Source organism: Hydra viridissima, unplaced genomic scaffold (assembly GCF_058129835.1).
Source record: "Hydra viridissima isolate aposymbiotic clone 2 unplaced genomic scaffold, HvirCarnegie_v1 scaffold_9, whole genome shotgun sequence".
NCBI lineage: Eukaryota > Metazoa > Cnidaria > Hydrozoa > Anthoathecata > Hydridae > Hydra > Hydra viridissima.
In genome coordinates, this window is record NW_028324308.1 from 12,345,001 (window position 1) to 12,365,152 (window position 20,152).

General features: G+C 27.4%; 1 protein-coding gene across 3 annotated transcripts in view; it reads right to left on the reverse strand.

Moving 5' to 3' along the window:
- LOC145186207 (neurobeachin-like protein 1) overlaps positions 1-17,325 on the reverse strand; it is a 36,590-nt gene extending 19,265 nt beyond the window's left edge. For 2 of the 3 annotated variants that reach the window (XR_016455366.1, XM_090097010.1), the window contains exons 1-14: positions 17,180-17,325; positions 14,648-14,779; positions 14,242-14,297; positions 13,895-13,935; positions 8,387-8,463; positions 4,424-4,480; positions 4,212-4,295; positions 4,008-4,106; positions 3,264-3,376; positions 1,859-1,995; positions 1,647-1,738; positions 1,331-1,438; positions 1,116-1,246; positions 403-535 (exon numbers count right to left, since the gene is read on the reverse strand). Coding sequence is in view for 2 of the 3 variants with exons in the window: in XM_090097010.1 (XP_089953136.1) it covers positions 403-535; positions 1,116-1,246; positions 1,331-1,438; positions 1,647-1,738; positions 1,859-1,995; positions 3,264-3,376; positions 4,008-4,106; positions 4,212-4,295; positions 4,424-4,480; positions 8,387-8,463; positions 13,895-13,935; positions 14,242-14,297; positions 14,648-14,779; positions 17,180-17,215 (1,296 nt within the window). In the remaining variant the exon portion in view is untranslated. Of the gene's footprint in view, positions 1-402; positions 536-1,115; positions 1,247-1,330; positions 1,439-1,646; positions 1,739-1,858; positions 1,996-3,263; positions 3,377-4,007; positions 4,107-4,211; positions 4,296-4,423; positions 4,481-8,386; positions 8,464-13,894; positions 13,936-14,241; positions 14,316-14,647; positions 14,780-17,179 lie in introns of all 3 variants that reach the window. The other variant, XM_090097012.1, reaches the window with a different exon arrangement.
- Positions 17,326-20,152: the final 2,827 nt, after the last annotated feature.

Consider the following 20,152-nt stretch of genomic DNA (forward strand, 5'->3'; position numbering starts at 1 on the left):
ATTTTCACTTTTTGGATCAACTTGCCTTAGAGTTGGCTGAATCCGAAGACACAGACTGGTTGAAGACAAATTTAATTGAAATAAAGAACTAAAAACCCTATTTAACAAAATTTTCATTTAATCTCTAGCTTAAAAACTAAGGGAGTATTTCCCTTTGAAAGTCAGTCCGGATTTTTAGTAACTACCTGTTAAACTACCCTAATTCAGTTATTTGATTAATTGATAGACTACACTATCAGTAGGAAGTATTCATTAATAAACAATCTACCCTATTTCATTATACAAATACAATAAAGAAAAGATGAAATAAATATTAACAAAAATTTTCTCCTTCCAATTGAACTAAACTTAAATTTCAAACAAAATTATAATGAAAAATCTTATCAAAATATTCTTTCTTACCCATTCTTGATCAATAAATGGTGATGATGTACATGTTACAGACATAAATTTTTTTTTACTGTGAACTGTTAGTACAAGAAACCCATCATGTGTAAAGAAAGATTCAAACCCTCCTCCATCACTGTTTAAAAAGCTGTATAAAAGGTAAAAAGTGAATCATCAAAAACAAATTCTGTTTAAACATAAACCAATATAAATTAAGAACAATTTAGTTAAAAATTGTCTAAAAAAACTTTCAACTGCAAAAATTGTAACTTAAAACTTCAAAAACATTTTTGAAATGAGGAACTAAAAAATTAAGAAAAATTTTGAGATGTTTTTGTGTTTTAAAAAATAAATTTTTTGCTGAAACAAATTAGTTAACAACAATGGTAACTATGCTGAGTTTAGAAAAATAATGAATCAAGAGAGAGTAAAACTGATAGACACACAAAAGCCTTCATCATAAGAGTTTATTTAACAAAAACTAGACATCTTTATTTTTATTAAACAAAGTTTGTTACATTATAAATTTATTCATTTTTACACAATAGCAACGATTTCAGTATGAAAATACAAAAGATACTTTCTTCCATCTATCATTTACAAAAACTCAAATGTAGAGAATTTGAACTTTTGGATGAAAAAATGTGCAAATTTTTTATATATAAAAAATATATCTGTTATGGATTATTTTACTTAAAAAACAAAACTCATGTTCATAAAAAACATACCTGTAAAGCATATGTTTAACTTTTAAAGATTTGCAGTCAATATTATTTGGAAGCTTAAAATCTAAACAAATCCACATATGAATTGACACTCCACTACCATTCCATCGCTGGATGCTGGGGCATTGAACATACTGAAACAAGATGCTTGATTTATTAGATAAAAGTTCAATACAGAAAAAAATTAGTTTTAAAAGAATACAAAAAAAAGTTTTTACTGTATTTTTGTAAATGTTATAGAAGTTGATAAAGTGAGATGGCTGGTACAAAGAATTCTGGGAAGACATTCTCTCTAATGATTGCACTAATCGATCAGCTTGGCTAAACTAAATTTAAAAACAGTCCTACATTAAATTACATACAAAAAAAAATAAATAAATACAAAAAAATTGGCAAACTAGTAAAATAATATATAATATTGATAAAATATGATATACAAAACAATATCATAGATATGAGATTTTAGACATAGATTAGTATAAAAAGTATACTAGAAGAAAAAAAAACTAATATGCTCATTATCAATTGTCATACTTCAACAGTTTGAAACAACCCAATCAGCATTTTCAACTCTGAAGCTGAAATGGACAGACATCCGATGATTTCCATTAAACTTATTAAGCAACCTGTAAAAGTACAACCATAAAAGTACAAGATGTGTACTTTACGCAAATGGATGTTTTACTAAATTTGAGTAATTATTTTATTGCATTTGTTTGTTTACATTAAAAAATGAAAAATCTCACTTTTGATGTTTGAAGCTAAATTTGACTGTGTATATTGTAGAAGTTGAATAATATTTGATATTAAACCAATTTTACAGCATATATATCGATTTTGTGGAACTGATACACACATAACTCTCAATGATTCACACAGTTTTCTAAATTCAAAATAAAACATTAATTCACACAATCTTAATATTTTTTTACATGTAGTGGTTAAGAAAACAAAACAAACAAGGTTTACAGTAACATTCTTAAGTATTTCTTCTCATTTCATACCAAACAATAGTGTAACTCAAATAGAAATGGATCTTACTAAATATGCATTTTTTGAGTACCACTTGTTCAGATTAAAAAGAACTTTAACTAAAAAAGAACTTACTTTAATGTTATACCCTTCACATGAATGAAAAATCTACCTTTGTAATAAGGTTGCAAAATATAGTTGCAAGAGATGCAATGGTTCTCTTGTGATTAAAAGTTGCAATGTATAGAAAATATTTAGAATATCTTATGATTAATGACCTTTCTTACCAATCAACAGATAGAAAGTAACAAAGACGCCAGACTTAATGCTAATTTACTTGAGGATCAATCATCAAAATTAACTTATAATTTTGTAAACACAGAGCATCAATCCATGCATTAAAAGTTAACCTTAAGTTTTTAATGCTGCAGAGTACTACAAAGCACTATGGTAATTACTATGGTAATTACTATGGTAATGCCAATTATGGAGTTAAAAACATTTATATGAAAAATTCTTACTTAATAAAAAAAAAAATATTTTAGTTTAAACAAATTGTGAACAGCAGAAAAAAAGCACACAATTATAATGAAAAAATCTTAACTGTTTGTTGGAAATGTACAAGCTATTAATGCTTGCTAATGGAAAAAAAAAATTTAACTTTAGTTGTCAATCTTAGATGACAATGAGTACTATTCTATATTATGACATTCTATATTAGAATCAATAGGTCAAATATATCAAATAAATCAAATAAATCAGAAGCAAGTACTATTCTATATTATGACATCAGAATCAATCAGGTCAAATCTACTATGTATCAAAAAAAAAAAAAAAAAAAAAAATTAAAAGATCAACTATTAACTCAACTATTTTTGTTTGAAGTTTTTTTTCTGGATCTTTTTAATTTTAGTTAATGGAACATTATTTCACAATTGCATAATATTAATAATCATCATGCAAATCAATAAAAGTGAAACTTGTTTTTCCTAAAGTCAAATAGTTTCCTTTAACTTATTGACGCATTTCTCTATAAACAATTTACATAAGCTTTTTTGACTAAAAATATTAGATGGACAACCTTGATAAATCTAGATAAAACTTTAACAAGATTCTCAAAGCATTAATTAACAAAGAAAATACCAAAATACTAAAAATATCTAGCTGTGAATGACATACTCTTGGCCTTCTGCATTAAAGGAAGGTAGAACATCAATCATCACGTTTGCTAACTTCTTCATTGATATTAATCTTTGCTCAATTGCTATTCTTTGAGGATTCATTGTTGTCAACTAAAACAATCTAAAACTATAAAGAAATCCAAAAACAAAGTTTTATACAAAACCTACATCATTATTACTTCTTATAGTCTATTGATACTGCATATATAAGATAAATCTAAAATGAAATGTGATTTGATTAAACTTTAACTTAACAAAATAATTGTAACTTTACACATGGCTATCAATACTCTGGCTCAACTACAATAAAATGATTATTTCTCTTTAAACTTCTACCTTTATATACGAATATCTCCTAGTCTCAAGCTAATACATAATAACGCTTAACACAAAACAAATATATCAATGTATATGATAAAAATAGTTCAATATCATAAAAAATTAGTGTAATAATGCCAAATATATCCAAGTGACAAATGTCATTAAATGTTATATTGTATTTAACAAGTATTATTATCATTAATAATTCCCCACTAATGATTGTACAATCTTTCTTAAAAGTAATAATTTATCATATTTAAATTTCTACATTATTAAGCTTTTTTTTTTAAAATTTAAAACAAACAAAAAAATCTGTTTTTTTTTTTTTTTAGCAAAACTTAAACTTAAATGAAAACTACTTTTATTACAGACTTAAAAAAAATAGTTTTAATTTTTTTAAAGAGCTGTTTTAAAGACTAACCAATTCAAAGAGTGCAAGAGCAACTTCTAAATCCATTTGCTGTTTGCTGAACAAAATTTCTCGCATCTTTTTTATTCCATAAACTTCATGAAATTTTTTCTAAAATAAAAGTTAAAAACATTTTTGACAAAAAAAAAAAAAAAATTAAAAAATAAAAACTGTTATCTCATTATTGGTTGACGAAAAAAAAAAAAAAAAACTCACCCTTTGATATGAGTTGCTGTTGAGAATAACACTGATTAAAGTAATTGTGGTTGCTAACTTCTTATTAGTAACATCAGATGAAGCCTATGCATAAAAAAATTGTACAAAAAATAAATTTTTGATTTTGTCTGACAAACTAAATTATACACAACATTTTATCTATGAATTGTTCAAACTATTTAACTATTGTAAATAATAAAGTGGTTCCTTACTGAAATTGATACCATTTCTTCTAGAGCCTCGTAGAGTTGAACACAAACCAGTTCATTCTGACAAAAATATTTTAAAAGATACAAACATTAAAAGATATAAAATTTAAATTAAAATCAATTACATCATCACCCTGATAATATAAAACATTGGGATTATAATTTGCAATTTTATAAGTTTGGCTTTTGCAATTCAATATGAACATAATATTTGCAAAGTTGGTTTTAATCAAATCAGCTTTATCATTAGATTATTATTGTACAATATATTAAACTCAAATAATTTAACTAATCAATTAACTTAAATAGTTAAACTTAATTTGTTAAACTTAAATAATTCTTGTAAAAGGGAAAACTTTCACAGTCTTGCACCAGTACTCCAGGGTCACACCTGATGCAAACCAGTTAGCTAGGAAGAATTTGGATACCAAAAATGAAATGCAAATAGAGAGGGAATAAGTCATCAAAGTGAGTCAAAACCTTGATTTGGCTGATGGTTTTACTATAATCACTTTGTTAATATTATATAAAAATTTCTAGTTATCGAAAAAGTTTTAATTAAAATTTTCTAGCTAATTAAACAACTATGTGGTTTGATACATATGTAGGAGAAATCTATGAAATGTATATTTTGTTATTTAAAACACATTTATTTAAAATGAGGATAAATGCAGCAGGAACAGAATCTTTTAGAAAATGTTTTGAACTTTTGTGTGTAAAAAACAGTAAAATAAAAGTGAAATCTTTAATTGTTTTAAAAAAAAAGAAAAAGGTTAGAATACAATTCATAATAATTAAAAAAGACTTGAAACTGATTGGTCTTTTTATGATAAAAAGCTCTGGTTTTCCGACATTTGGGTTTTAAATTAATCAAAAATTGGTTGTCAATTTAAAAAAATTAACAATCAATACAGAAAACATGAAAAGACCTCCAAACACACTGTTAAACAACAAAAGTAAAGAAAAAAGTAGAAAACAATGTGAAATCACGTCTGGTCATCAATAATGAAAAATAATTTTATTTTGTAGGTGTTAACATGCCTGGAAACAAACATTAAAGAAACATTTCCAGAAAGTGTTTGCTTTGTAGGAAAAGAGAAATTTCGGAAAAAATTATTTATATGGATAGCTGTATCTGACAGTGGTATGTCTAAGGCATAGTTTGTACTTCCAAGGCTGCAGCAATCAATACATCAATCTATGTTAATGAGTTTTTGGAAAAATATATTCTTTCATTTATTCACAAGTATCATGGTGACATTAATTATTTATTTTGTCCAGATTTATGTTATGTATCTCATTACTCTAAAGATTCTCTAAATTGGATGAATAAATTATGTCAATTATGTTTCAATGACCAATTTTTTTTTTTTTTTTGGGATAACTTATGCATCACCTGTTATAAAACATGAAAAACTATGTTTTTTACTGTTATGTTTAACAAAGGGCTAATAGAGAATACCAAAAACTTCCAGACAAACTTAAAATATGTTGAAAGAATGATAGGTAAGCATCCAACTTCACACAAGTAGCATCAAAAAGTAAATAATGATGAAGGAGCATTTTGATAAAGAATCCACAACATGATTGAATTGAGTCAGATGACACATTTGATAGAAAAAATTGAAATCTTATCTCTGTAGAATGTTTAAAAATTTCAGCAAAAAAGTAAACTAACTTTTATCCTTTACAGCTATAATTTAAGATTTTGTTACTATATGCAAAAAAATGTGAATTAATGGAGATTTTGTTTGTGTTACTCATTTTATTTAACAAATTTTTTTTCAGGAGAGTGCATCTTGAAACTGCTGATAAAGTGTTAATAATTTAACTGTATTTTTAAAGTGTTAATAATTTTCAGGTTATTCCAAACCTTGATCGATTTGCACAAAAAGCCTTTGAACACTCAATGCTGAAGTGAATTTTTGAAGGATTTAAGTCAACAAGCTTAGTGGAAGCCGGATATTTTTTAAGCAAGTCAATGGAAGAAAAAAACAAGCCCATGCTGCCTGTTCCAACAGACACTTTGTTAAGTGTGTTGGTTTTAAGCATATAACAACTTAGTAAACTATGCACCACCACTTGAAGCTCTATCCATTCAAGCTGCAAAGGTATCATGAGATATTATCTACTTACTATCAGGAACCACTAAATTAATGGTATCAGGGAAAAGTAAAAGATGATCGAACCTTTGTGGATTGGATTTTTACCATGAGTATAATTTTTAATTGGATTTTAAACCATGAGTATAATTTTTAAATTACTAGATTTATTAACACCCACAATTTCGTGACTAGAAATAAAGAGAAAAAAGTGATGGTGTGGATGGGAACGACAGCAACATTCTTTATAGAACTATATTTTTTCAAAAGCAATAAATATAATAACAGCTATTATGAGATGTTTCTCAACCACTGCATCCCACAGTTGAAAGCAAATAAAAAAGTACCTCAGAGACTTTCAAATCAGCTAAAAAATTTCAATAAAAAACATTTGTGACAGTTGTGGCCATCCCTGTCCCCTAACGTGAATGCATGTAATTATTTTTTTGGGGTTACTTCAAAGCTGTGCGTATTTCTTGCCACTTAGAACAAAAAAAATACTTTACAAAGAAGTCACTCATAATTCTACTGACATTGCTCTTTGTCACTGACAATTTTCACTAGAAACTTCTTGCAGTATAGGAACAAGATGGCAGAACATTCAGTTTTAATCAAAAAAATTCCCATCCCTGCTCCTTTTATTTAACTACCTCAGGTTTTAATAGAAAAGAAATGTAGATAAAAAGACAAGCACTTTTTTTGCAGAACTTTTGAAACATCCTGTAGATCACTCCAAAGATTGACTTTATGTATTTAAATTTTTCATGTAAAAAAATTCACATAAAAAACTTAAACAACTTTAGCAAATTAGTACAAGTTATTTTTTAAATTGGTTTTTCAAGTTATTTGTTTGGAATTGGTGAAAAAGTAGCTTGGTATTAAAGAGAGAATCTCCACTACTTAACATTCTTCAGGCCTAACATGTATAAATATCTATCAGTGCTTCAGAAAGAGTTTTAGTAAAGCGGTTAAATTATCAGCAACCAAAGACACAACATGGATCCGAAAGTTATCAAGCAGCTATGTTTGTTCAACAAAGTTATCAAGCAGGATTTGATGAGATGCTGGATTTGATGAGATGCTGAATTTGGGTAACACAACTAATCAGCCAGAAACTATTTACACTGAAGTTTGTAAGGGTATGAATAATTGAGTGAAAACTATAACTATAACAGCAAATGAATTAAAAAAATGTAAATAAATAAACATTAGAAGAGGTAATTTATTATGATCATTTGAATTGATAAAATATTCTGATTGAAGACCAACCATCAATGCTTAATATTTATTTAATAGTTTTCCTGAAAACCAACATTTCTTCCATTTTTTTTTATAATTATTTTATTTATACTTTTCTGAAAAATTCTTTAAATATTTTTAGAATTATTTATGAATGGTTAAAATTCTGTTATTTCTGATGAGAAAAGCATTTAATTAATTTGTTTTACAAGGAATATGATTTTGATTTATAAAAAATATGATTACAAGAAAAATTCTTCATCATTCTATTAGTGTAATCATTTCTTTTGAAAAAAATAAAATAAAATAAACAAAAATAAAGTGTTAAAGGCTCTTTGAAACACAGAGCCATTTTTGTTTTATTAACTTAGTTTTCCCAGATAAGTGAACAACTGCTTGCTAAAAAGTTCTTTTTCTCCAAAAGTTTCTGGACAAATTAAAAAAGCATTTTATCAGTTAATAGATATGTTATTTCTATTACTAAAACTTTTTTCACAGGAAATAAACTGCCAATACAGAAAGGATTAAAGACATTAACATGAAAATTACATATTGCCATAAACTGACACTAATGGTAAGATAATTCTTTTAAATTTATGTTTGAACTTTAAAAAAAAAACAATACCGTAATTATTTCTTTCCACTTTCCATACTTTTCTTTGATTTTGCTTTCTTCACCTTGTATTAACACAATAAGAGTATCTAAAGTTAATACAATAAAACCAAATTAACAAGTACATTTCAGGCTGCTATATTGGGTTCTTCATCTTGTTTTGCACAGGTCTCTAAATTTGCAAAAATATTTTTTTTGTGAGTTTATTATGTTAAATGGATGTTATTATGTTGAATTCCTTTTTGATTACCAGATAAAAAAGGATTATTATTAGTGGAAAAGACTGAACTTAAAGTTGCATAGCTTAAGTGAAGAAATGCTATTTGAAGAGTGTTACATTTATTAAATGAATAATTACATACTATGAATTAACAGAATTGAAGGATAACTTATATACTATACAGCAACACATTTAAGAGTTTATTTGCAGACTAGAGTAAATGAACACAACGCACACAGTGTATTATAGTGTGTAAAGATTGTAGTGTACATGTGCTCATATACTCTCATTTGTAAATAAACTCTTAAATAAGTTGTTTCTTTAACAATGTGATGAAGCTTCTAAAAAGACTTTGTTTAAAAAAGATGTGTAGAGATCTAAATTGTAGCCTACATAGAATTATTGTTAAGAATAAGTGTAGAGAAATGAGATAGAGAAAAATAAAATATTACTAGCTAGCTAAGCTAGTAATATAAGCTTATTTAGATATATAAGTTCATTTTCTGAAAAGTGTTAGATCCTACTTCTAATTTATATAGAATATTGGCTAAATTACTAGACACAATTTATATAGAATATTGGCTAAATTACTAGACACAATTTATATAGAATATTGGCTAAATTACTAGACACAATTTTTAATTTTTATACAAATTCATTAAAAACATGAAAGACAATTATTTTTAAAACTTAATTTTAAAACAACACAAAAACAGAAAGATGAATGAAATTTGCAAGTTCCCACTTTTTCTTCCTGCTAACATACCATTTAATGGGCTTCAAAATTCTGAATTTATGAAAATGCTAAAAAAATTCAAAACTGGATATAAACCTTCAGGAAGAAAATATGAAGAATTTGTCAATTTAACAAAACAAGGTTGTTCTAATATACAGGATGGAAGGAGCACAGTCAGTAATGACCCCATAATTGATTATAGCATTGATAATGGAAGCAAACCATATCTGATATCAGCAGTTAATACAGGAAGTAACTCAGAAACTTAAAAAAGCACTAAACAAAGCTTGCCGTAAATGCAATAAGAAATGCTAAAGAGACATTTAACAAATATCATCATTGTTGCAAGCAAACCACTTTAGTCAAAAAATCACATATGTCTGAAATTTACAAAACAAAGTCTAAATTTAAAAAAAAAAATTGCTTAATTATATTTCAAGTATTGTTACAAGATTATTGAATTCACAAAGACTTATAGCTGATTACATAATATTGAAAAAATAAACAGTTTCTTTTTATGTCCTGTAAAATTCAGTTTTTTGGACTTACGTGTTTTGCTTGCAACAATAACGATATGTAAGTAATGCTTGTACAGTACATTCCTCATTTTGATTTTACAAACTTTGGCAATTTTTAAACTGATATTGATTTAAGCTACTTAAGTAGCAGTAACACAAAAACTGATTTTTGTTTTACTTGAATTTAGGTTTGATGGAGAAATGTTGCCTTATGTCTCAGCTACCAAATGTTTTTCACTGGAACACTGAATTAAACTAGTAAAAAACCTCAAACCATTCTCTGTATATTAAAATTAGAAAAGGGCATAAGAAAGCAAGTGATCTAAATATTGAAAGACTGAATAAAAATTTGTTCAAAGAGAAACAATAAGTGTATAAGCACAAATAGAAGGTGTTGGGAATACTATATAGTCAATATATAGATATGATAAAACAAGATATTTCTTTTGACATTAAATATATTTACAATAATATATTTACTTGAACTTCCTTAAATAGTAAATTATCTAAAGAATTTCAATGTAAAGCAAATGACATGGATATACTTATAGGAAAAATCAAAGATAAAATGCTGAATTTCTATTCAGAAAATTCAACTACTAAAATTGGTTCCAACTTCTTGGTCTAATAAAAATATATTAAACAGAAGTTTAATGCCACTAATTCTATGGTGCAGAAAAAAAAAAGTAAATTGCTGCCAAAAAAGGAGATTTTCCCTAGAAGAAAAAAAAGGAAAGGACATATATCAAGAGACTGTAGATAAAATTATTGAGTTTTATTTCAACAATAAAAACAGCAGGCAAATGGTGGGGAAAAAAAAAAAGATTTTGTAAATATAGCTTGAAGATCTCACATGCAAAAGCATTTGATTCTCTCAAAACTAAAAGAAAATATGTTAAGTTTAAAAGCAGTTAGCCAGATACAAAGTTTTTATAACTTTTGTGATGATACTATATTAAGACACATCTTGAAAATGAATTCTACTCTCAAAATGATATTAATGAAGATTCTTGATAGAGTACAAACAGTGATTCTAGTGATCTAGATTAAACAGTGGAAGAAAACAGACCAATCTGAGTTAGAAGTCTAAATGACACCACAAGTATCTTCATTCATTCTCTGACAAATAAGTTAAAAAAATTACAATTCATTCTTGAGGTCATTGTCCTCTGTAATTTTACAGAAAATTACGAGTTTTTTTGTACAAGACAAAATAAAGTTTTCACTGAAACAAAATTGCACCCAATAGTAGTTTATTACAAAATAAACAATGTTCAAAAAGCAATTTAATATGTTTCATCTGTGATGAAAGCAAAAGCAATTCATTATGTTTCAACTGTGATAAAAACAAAAGCAATTCAATATGTTTCAACTGTGATGAAAACAAAAGCGATTCAATATTTCAACTGTGATAAAAACAAAAGCAATTCAATATGTTTCAACTGTGATGAAAACAAAAGCGATTCAATATGTTTCAACTGTGTTGAAAACAAAAGCAATTCAATATGTTTCAACTGTGATGACATACTGCATGGTGTATATCATGTGATGAAGTTAACAATTGAACATGTTAAGGGCAATATTTCTTAGGATATAGAAACTTTTTGTCATTTTTCAGATGTGCTGGCCAATAAAAAAACTGCAAACACTTCATAAATATATGTGAACATGAACAAGATTTTGCTACTTGGTCCTTCTTTGCAACAAATTACAGTAAGTCACCTTGTGACAGTATTAAGGAATTGTGAATAGACTAAGTTCAATTGCTAGCCTTCATAAAACAACAAACAACCATATACTTACAGCATCTGCAATACTTGATTTTAGACAAAATAAAATCATAGCAGTTAGCTTTTATTACATATATAAACAGTAGGGTTCGGACTGTCTGCGCAGATCTGCGCAGACAGTGTAATTTGTCTGCGTAGACGTCGGCGCCGACAAAATTTACTGCTCTGCAGACGATTTTTTGAAATCAACAAAAAAAAGTTTTAAACTTAAAAAATGTTTTAAGTGATATTTTAACTTTATTATAAATTTGGTGATTAGTAACAATAGGAGTTTTCAAAGATTCTTACAGTAATAAAAAAATATAATGCTGGCGCCTATTCGGTGATTTCTTGACATTCAATTTCATTGAGAATTGCACCTTCTTCAAGAATGTAATCAGTCTTGTCATTTGTGTCCATCAGCACGATATTGGTATACAAAAATACCAGCTTTTCACCTCTCTCATTCGTAAGACGATTTCTTAGTTGCGAGTGAATAAATCGAAAGGTAGACCAAGCTCTTTCTGCTGTAGCCGATGAGCAGATCATTTCTTTAATAGGCTTAGCAATTTTGTAAAGAGCAGGATAATTATCGCGACCGATAATGTTCCAATAATTTTGCGCGTTCATCTTGAATATTTTTTCCTTTCTTCTCTCAGGCAGCGCAGCTATTTCTCCTATAAAAGCAATCAAATCATCCTCAGCAGCGTCAGCAATTTCAGGTTTGATCTTTTCGGCGAATTCAACTGTTGCAGTGATAAAATCGGTTTTATCTTCATTCAAATATAAACCTTCTGTGGCATTTTTGGGCGTTAATATGAAAGGAATTCCAATACCTGGTGTAAAGAGAAAGTCGAGGTGAGATTACACTTTTTGTTGTATGTCTTTATCGTCCATATATGAATTGTACATTTGACCAAAGTAATCATACACATGACAATGGAGCTTCATCACTTTCTAGCTTTCCGATCACGTTGGAAGGAAATTCAATGCTTTTGACAAGCTTAGAGAGACGGTCCAAAAATGGAGCTTCATCACTTTCTAGCTTTCCCATCACGTTGGAAGGAAATTCAATGCTTTTGACAAGCTTAGAGAGACGGTCCAAAAATGGGTTAGATTTTATCAACGCCATAACATCAGCAGATGTATTCTTTGGTTGAATTTCCTTCATTTAATAATTTCTTCTGCATCTTTGACTGTTTTTGTGGCCCCAGCTGTAGAAACTATGTCCTTCACAAGCATGAGCTCCGCATCCGCTAGCCGAGATGTGTGGATATTTCTCCTCGATGATCCTCCACGCTGATTTCATAACAGGAGCATTGTCGCTTATGAAACTGGTAAATTTTTGCGAGCCAATCTTCTCAATAACTTGTAAGATTGCCGCGGCAACTGCAGATGAATTTTGAATGATTCCGAATGTATTTATGGAGGTGTAAAAAAAAGGCTTCTGATTGGGCGCTTTAATACAAAAATTCACTATGTGATCGCCTCTTATGTTCGTCCAGCCGTCAGACATCAGTGTTAAGTTTGTTTCAGAATTCAAAATTTCATTTACAGAAGTAGAACATTTTGTGTATTGATTGTGAGCAGAGATCCTGATAAGGCTTTAGCATTCGGGATGACAGATGCGTACGATGGTTTGAGCGACTTAACGAAATCCTTAAAGGCCTCCGATTCGGCTAAACAAAATGATATACCCGTACGGTAAAAGAAATTAGCAAGCTTCGTGTCGATATCATTTTTGAGTTCTTCATTAATTGGTGGATGTAGACGCTGCGTCGGTGAATCAGACATTGACGGAACTTGCTGAGAATCATTGATTAGATGTGACGATTCATAATTATGCTTTGAAAACAATCTTTTTTCCTCAACACAAGGTGCAAAACACAAATAACTTTTTTGCAGTAGTAGAACTACAATTGATGATCTTTTTGCACCAATGTAAGATTTTAAGACATAAGTATGGATACCTTCAACAAATTAATTGAACCCAGTACTTTTGAAATAACAACACAAAAAAAATTGGACAGAAATGTCTCTGGAATTTTAAGGAATTAAAGGCTGAAATTTAGTCTATTTCAACCATAAAACAAAGATTTTTTTCTAAATTTGATCAAATTTGGAGAAAGATTACATGATTTATCACACATTTACTGATTTTTAGTTTCTCAAAACTGAGGCTAAATTACATGTTAACAAACAAGCAAAAACACTTAAAATGTAAAATTTTAAAACCATTTCAAATGTTTAGGATTAAGGTATGGTAACACTACGCACCACAAATCTTGCATTGTACAAGCATACCCTTGTCATTTACTCTAAAAAAAAAAGCATTTAACTTCCTTTGGTTAAAGAGAAATCATTAACCAAATAATCAATCATTCTAACAAATGTAATTGCGATTCTAACAAAGCAAAAACAAAAAAAGGAGAAAAAATGGTACATTTTTAACTCAAAATTTAAAATTTTTTTCATTACAAACTAGTTTTTTAAAAATAAAATAAAACTAGAAGAAATAATTAATAGTCTTATAATTTCAACATTCATCCATGAGGATTGAAAACAAAATAGTTTTGATAACCAACTTTTTTTGTTAAAAATATTACAAGCTCCAAGTTATTTACCTCATTCTAAGCATCTGAACCATAGATCTCAGGATTTCAATATGATCTGATAAGTTCTGAATATAGGTGAACTACTAATTAAATAATATTAAAAACTAAAACCTAAAGATCAGTTACAGTATTAGATTAGCCGTAGAAAAATGCTGCTGGTAGTTTAGAAATTTTAGAAAGAGAAAGATAAAGACAATAGAATACAAGTGTAACATTCTACATTCCTTGATTTAAAAGGGGTTTTGAAGAGATACTTTGCACTAATAGTTTACAGAGTAAAGCAAAAAAAAAAAATAATAAAGCAAAGAACTTTTTTAATAAATATATCTTTATTTCTATTTGTTTTAAAATCAAAGAGTACAGCATTTATTAAAAAATATTATTTTTAGTATTTTTAGAGTTTTAAATAACTTACTATCTTTAAAAACATTTTTAAAAAAGAATCCATCGCCTTCCTCTCAAGTTCTAAATCAATAGTTTCTCCGCAAACCAAGCTTTTCAGTAAAAATAATAAGTCTTGAATTGCATTCTGTGGAAGCTCATCTTCCTAAAAAAAAATTTAAACAAATTTACTAAACAGCATCAAAAAAAAAAGTAAATAAAAATATCAAGAATATGATTTGTTATCTTCAGACCAACAAACAGTTATTAAATTTGCCTTTATAAAATCAACCTTTCAATAAGAAAGTTATATGAAAAAGTTAAGAAAAACAGTCTAATTTAAAAAGCACCCAAAAATGCATTAAGTTCAACTGTATTCAGCTAACACAGTTGAACTTTATGCACTTTTGGGTGCTGAATTGTATCATTATTGGCATCATTTTTTTGTATCACTTACAGTCCTCACACAATATTGTATTTTAAAGGGAAAGTATAATAATATATAATAAGGCAATATATAATAATATAATAATATACAATATAATAATATATAATATAACAATATATAATAAGAGAATATATATTATTATTCTAATATATAATAAGACATAATATAATAATATATAATAAGCCAAATAAGCTATGTAATAAAATTAAAAAACTCAGCTGATATTGTACTTTTGATTAACTACAAATTTTATTTACATTAACATACCATAATTTTTTATTTTAAACTCTCATATGTATAACAAAAACTATTAGAAAAGTTTTTACAACCACAGTTAGCCAAAATTAGAGCACCTGAGCAAAAACCTTTAAAAAAGAGATTATGTTGACTGAAAAGAAAGAGTAGTACTATCAGGCTAAATATCAGGCAAAATATCAAGCAAAATTGTAGGCTACGAACAAGAAATAGAAGCTATTTGAAAAAGAGTTCCATTTGAAATTTAAAATAGTGTAGTAAAGTTGGATCATATAAAAAATATGCTACTTTTCTGAATACAAAAGGCTTTATTAGCTAAGAATCACTATGACAATGAAAGACCTCCTGTCTGATCTGGGAGGTGAAAAATTTCTCAAACTCCTGGTTTATTGTGAAGTTTCTTGCTCTTCATGAAGTCTATGACTCTGAATAAATGATAATCTGCAGGTAAGATGTCTAGAAAATATAGAGAAAGCCAGAACTTCTCATTCCATCCCCGTTAGTTTCTGTTTGGTCTACTTTACCATATATGGTCTGGCACAGGAGCTGAGTACAGTAATTGCAGTAGTAAATAACTCTCCTATGTCATCATCTCATGATGAACCAATTCAGATCTGGCCCAGAAAATATATAATTCTTATCTGAGGTGAGGATGTGGCTGAAGAAAGGATCTTCCTTGTGTATGCAAATAGTGATACCTATTCCTCTCCAAGAATTCGTAAGGAATCTGTTTGTCCAGCTTTCTCACTTTTCTAATTACACAGAATTCAGCATCTCATTTGTGATACAGGATGAATATGACTTATCTCTCTTAGATCTTCAGTAGTAAGTTTTGCAAATCAATCATAACCAATAGATGTGATTAAGGAGCGATCATCATCAATGTTTTCTTTTTGTCAAACTGCTCACTTGCATTCCACCCTGTTTGTTGAACTGAAAAAGTAAGCTAATGGGAAAAATTGCTTTCTCTTTCCTTATATAGCTTGGTGAAAAATTCTAGAGATATATTGCAACTAATGCATTCAAATAAAACAAAAAAATATTTTGGAATAGGTATAGAAGTCATTTTGCCTGAACAACATTCAGCTCAAAATAAATTTTTAGTCTCCAATAAAAGATTACATTAGGCAATTAAAAAGTATAAAATGTTTCATGTTTCTCAATGAAACTGTATTCATTTAATTAACCATTAATTACTAAGAGTATTTTTTAATCAACTCATTAAGAATTTATCAAAAATTTTGTTTTGTTAACTTAAGGCTAATCTAAACCTAATAATTGCATTTTATCATTTAATCCAAAGACAAAAAAAACTTCCTCATTTAAAATTGTATTTCATTTTTCCAATAAATGATAGGATTAAACTTTATTATTTTACTATGCCTTATAAAATACCTTAACTTTATCAAACACTTTGGAGTCTTTAGCTTTTATTTTTGAGATTTTTTCATTATTTTATTTCAACAACATTCTAATTAAATTTAATATCTTTTTTTTATAGCCTTTATTAACATTATAAACATATTGATTTTCGGAAGAATGTAGCATATAACAGAACTTAAAATTATAGTTATTTCAATATTTACATATAGGTTTACCATTACAATAAAATCATCATGAATTTTTCCTACATACTCAAAAAACTATTTAATGTAAATATGATTCTTTTAATAAACTTATATAGTATAATAAAAATCGATCATAGATTTGATATTATAGAATTATTGAATTATTTATATCTGAAATACTTATGCAGGTAATTATAGGACAATTTATTAATGTGCCATTATATGGAGGAAAAAACACATATTAAAAAAAAATGAACAAGAGAAAAAAGAAAGAAAGAATTACTAAATTACTAACCTGGCAAGAATGAATAATGTTGATAATTTTATCCATGTCTTTCTTAAAACAGTGAATTGTAACAACTAAATTGAATGTACAAATGCATATACATAATATTACTTTACCAAGTCGTATTTTAGTATATGTACACTATAAATATTTAAATAATATGTTATACAAGCATGTAATACATATATACTACAGATGTATGTAACATGTACAAGTACTATATATTATATAGTGCTATTTCCTGAAATACAATATATGTAAAAACAATTTTTTACAGCAATGAGACAAGTATAGTATTTACTAAATGTGCAATATTAAACAGCAAATTTTAAAAATTATGCGAAGATGAACTTCTCGCCATTAATTTGATAGTCTATATCATTTCCATAATCCTAATGTTGATCATTATACCCAGTAACTGTTATTGGGTTATAAGTATCAATAAACCAATCCCGTACGTTTTAGGAAATTTTTTCTTCTAATACCGTTAGGTCCGTCTAAACAAAGCTGAAAAAGCTCAAAGGGCAGTTGTTGTTTGTTTTTTTTACTAGCATAAAAATTTTCTAAGTTCCATATTTGAAGAAAAATAACAACTACAATTGTTAAAGTTATAATAACTTATGTTATATGAAGTTTGTAAATGTATTAAAAAGTTCTTTAAATAGACAATTAAAAAGAATCTATTTTGTGAATTGTCTGGATTATAGAGTATGAACTCTTTTTAACGTAAACAAACTCCATTATTTTTAAGTCAAAAATTAGAAATTCCAATTGTGTGCAGCAATCTACTTTAAGAACAACAACTTTGTTAAACCAATTTGTTTATGTATTTTTTTATTGGCTTTGTTTTCCCAGCTCAAATATAATACTTTTGAATAATTTCTGAGGTTTTCCAGATCGGAAAAAAAAATTAAGAAAATAAGTTTAAAAAATAATGACTACTTAGGGTAATAGTTGTAGTAAAATTAGGAAAAACCCTAAAAGTACCCTAATAAGTAAAGGTACTTCAATAATTGAAATATCCAAAAATATTCTTTTTGTTTTGTTCTATGCCCTAAAAATTATGATTTTTATTTTACTTAACCCTTCTTTATACAATTTTTTGAATTAAAGTTACACAATTTATCATTGGGTTTGAGACTTTTATGTTTGCATAAATGCAAAAATGGTTGATTGATTTTAAAAGAATTTTTAATTTACAAAGTTATAAAACTTTTGATTTTAACGAATGATTCTGCAACGAAAAACAAAGAAAAGCAAATTTTCAATTTTTTTTTTTTAATTTAAAAAACTCATCTTTTTTTCACATGATTTTATTGCATCATCTTTTGATCAATGTTGAAGAAATCGATGAATCTTAATAAATTCATAAATTTTGATAACTTTGTTAAAAAAAAAAATCCATATTTTCTATAGGTTTTTTTTTTTTTGACAATGAAATAACTTGTACAATAAAAAAAATAATAAAACTCCAACAAATGCTGTGTAATTTCATCAGATTAACATCCGGATTGGAATTTTCTTTAAATATAGGACTAAAAGACTCGAAGCAATAAAATTTCAAGAGAATGTTTTTAACTATTTAAAAAATTTTTATTTTTTTATTTTTTTAGTGAGAAGCGTAGATTTCCTCCTTTCCATTTCATATTAAGTTACAATGACCATAATAACAAATTTATAGTGAATTAAGTTACAAAGACCATAATCAAAAATATATAGTGAATTAAACTTTCTGTGATCTTTAAACTAGTAAATTTTACAGCAAGAAAAAAATTTTGCCGAAAACCTGTATGTAATTCAACTAAGAAATCAGGGGTGAGATTAAATGAAAAGTGGTCCACATGAATATCAAAGTTAATGTTTCAAGCGATTCGATATATTGATGCATTGATTTAATAATGCAAAAAAAAAAAAAAAAAAAGGTTAACTATGTTTAGCGGAATATTTCATTGACTTGTTTTTGTTCAAATAAATAAAGTTTTTGAAAAGCTTAATAAGAAAACGTTCACAGAAAAACCTCTGAAGAGGTTTTCACAAAGACCTTTGAAAAGGTTTCTCTGAAGACCTCTGAAGAGGAATTCACATGTGAATTACTTTTAGGAGGAAAATCCTCACTATATTTTATTATTGTAACTAACTACTCTCTTTTAGCAAGAAAGATGTTTGAATTTAAGCAGAAAATCCTTTCGGTGACCGAATAGCCCTTTATAAAGTATTTTTCGCTTTAAAATTAAACATAAATTGCGTGGAGCATGAAACTTTGTAATTCAGGCTATTTATATTATTAAACATCATTTAGTCAAAAGATTTTAGAAATGAACACAACAATAGGTTTTCATAGAGACTTTTAACTTTATTTGGTGGCCATGCTGCTTTACACACTTTTAAAACTGCTTTTCAAACTTTTGAATTTAATACTAAATTTTTACTTTGAGGTATAAAGCAACTAGATAATAATGCTCAATTTATTCTCTTGACATTTAAGTCAGTTTTATCTGACCTAAAAATATATCATGCCTATTTGAGATTGTGTAGTTTTTGCATCTTAGCATTTTATTTTTATATTATTTCCAAGTAATTTAATATCAAGTTGCTTATGCTTTTTTGGATCAAAAAACTTTATTATTCATGAGATTTTTGCTTAATAATTTTATAAATTGAATCTCTAGTATTCGCATGGATATAGTTATTTATCACCTTTACCAAGGCTTAAAGTTTCACATCTCAGAGAAGTGCTTTGACAACGCTTACTCACTCGAAGTCGACATTGGTAGATTTTTCGAGGCGCAGCCAGGCAGCTTCTACAAGGATGTGATCAATTCCTTGCCTAATAAATGGAAATTTGTTGTTGATAGTAATGGTAATTATATTGTAGATTAATTGTGTTTATTCAGAGGATTGTATTGAATTAAACAAGTTCATGAAAGTGCAAAGGAGCTTTCTTCCTAACCTAATGTTTGCTATCTACTAACCATTCTATTG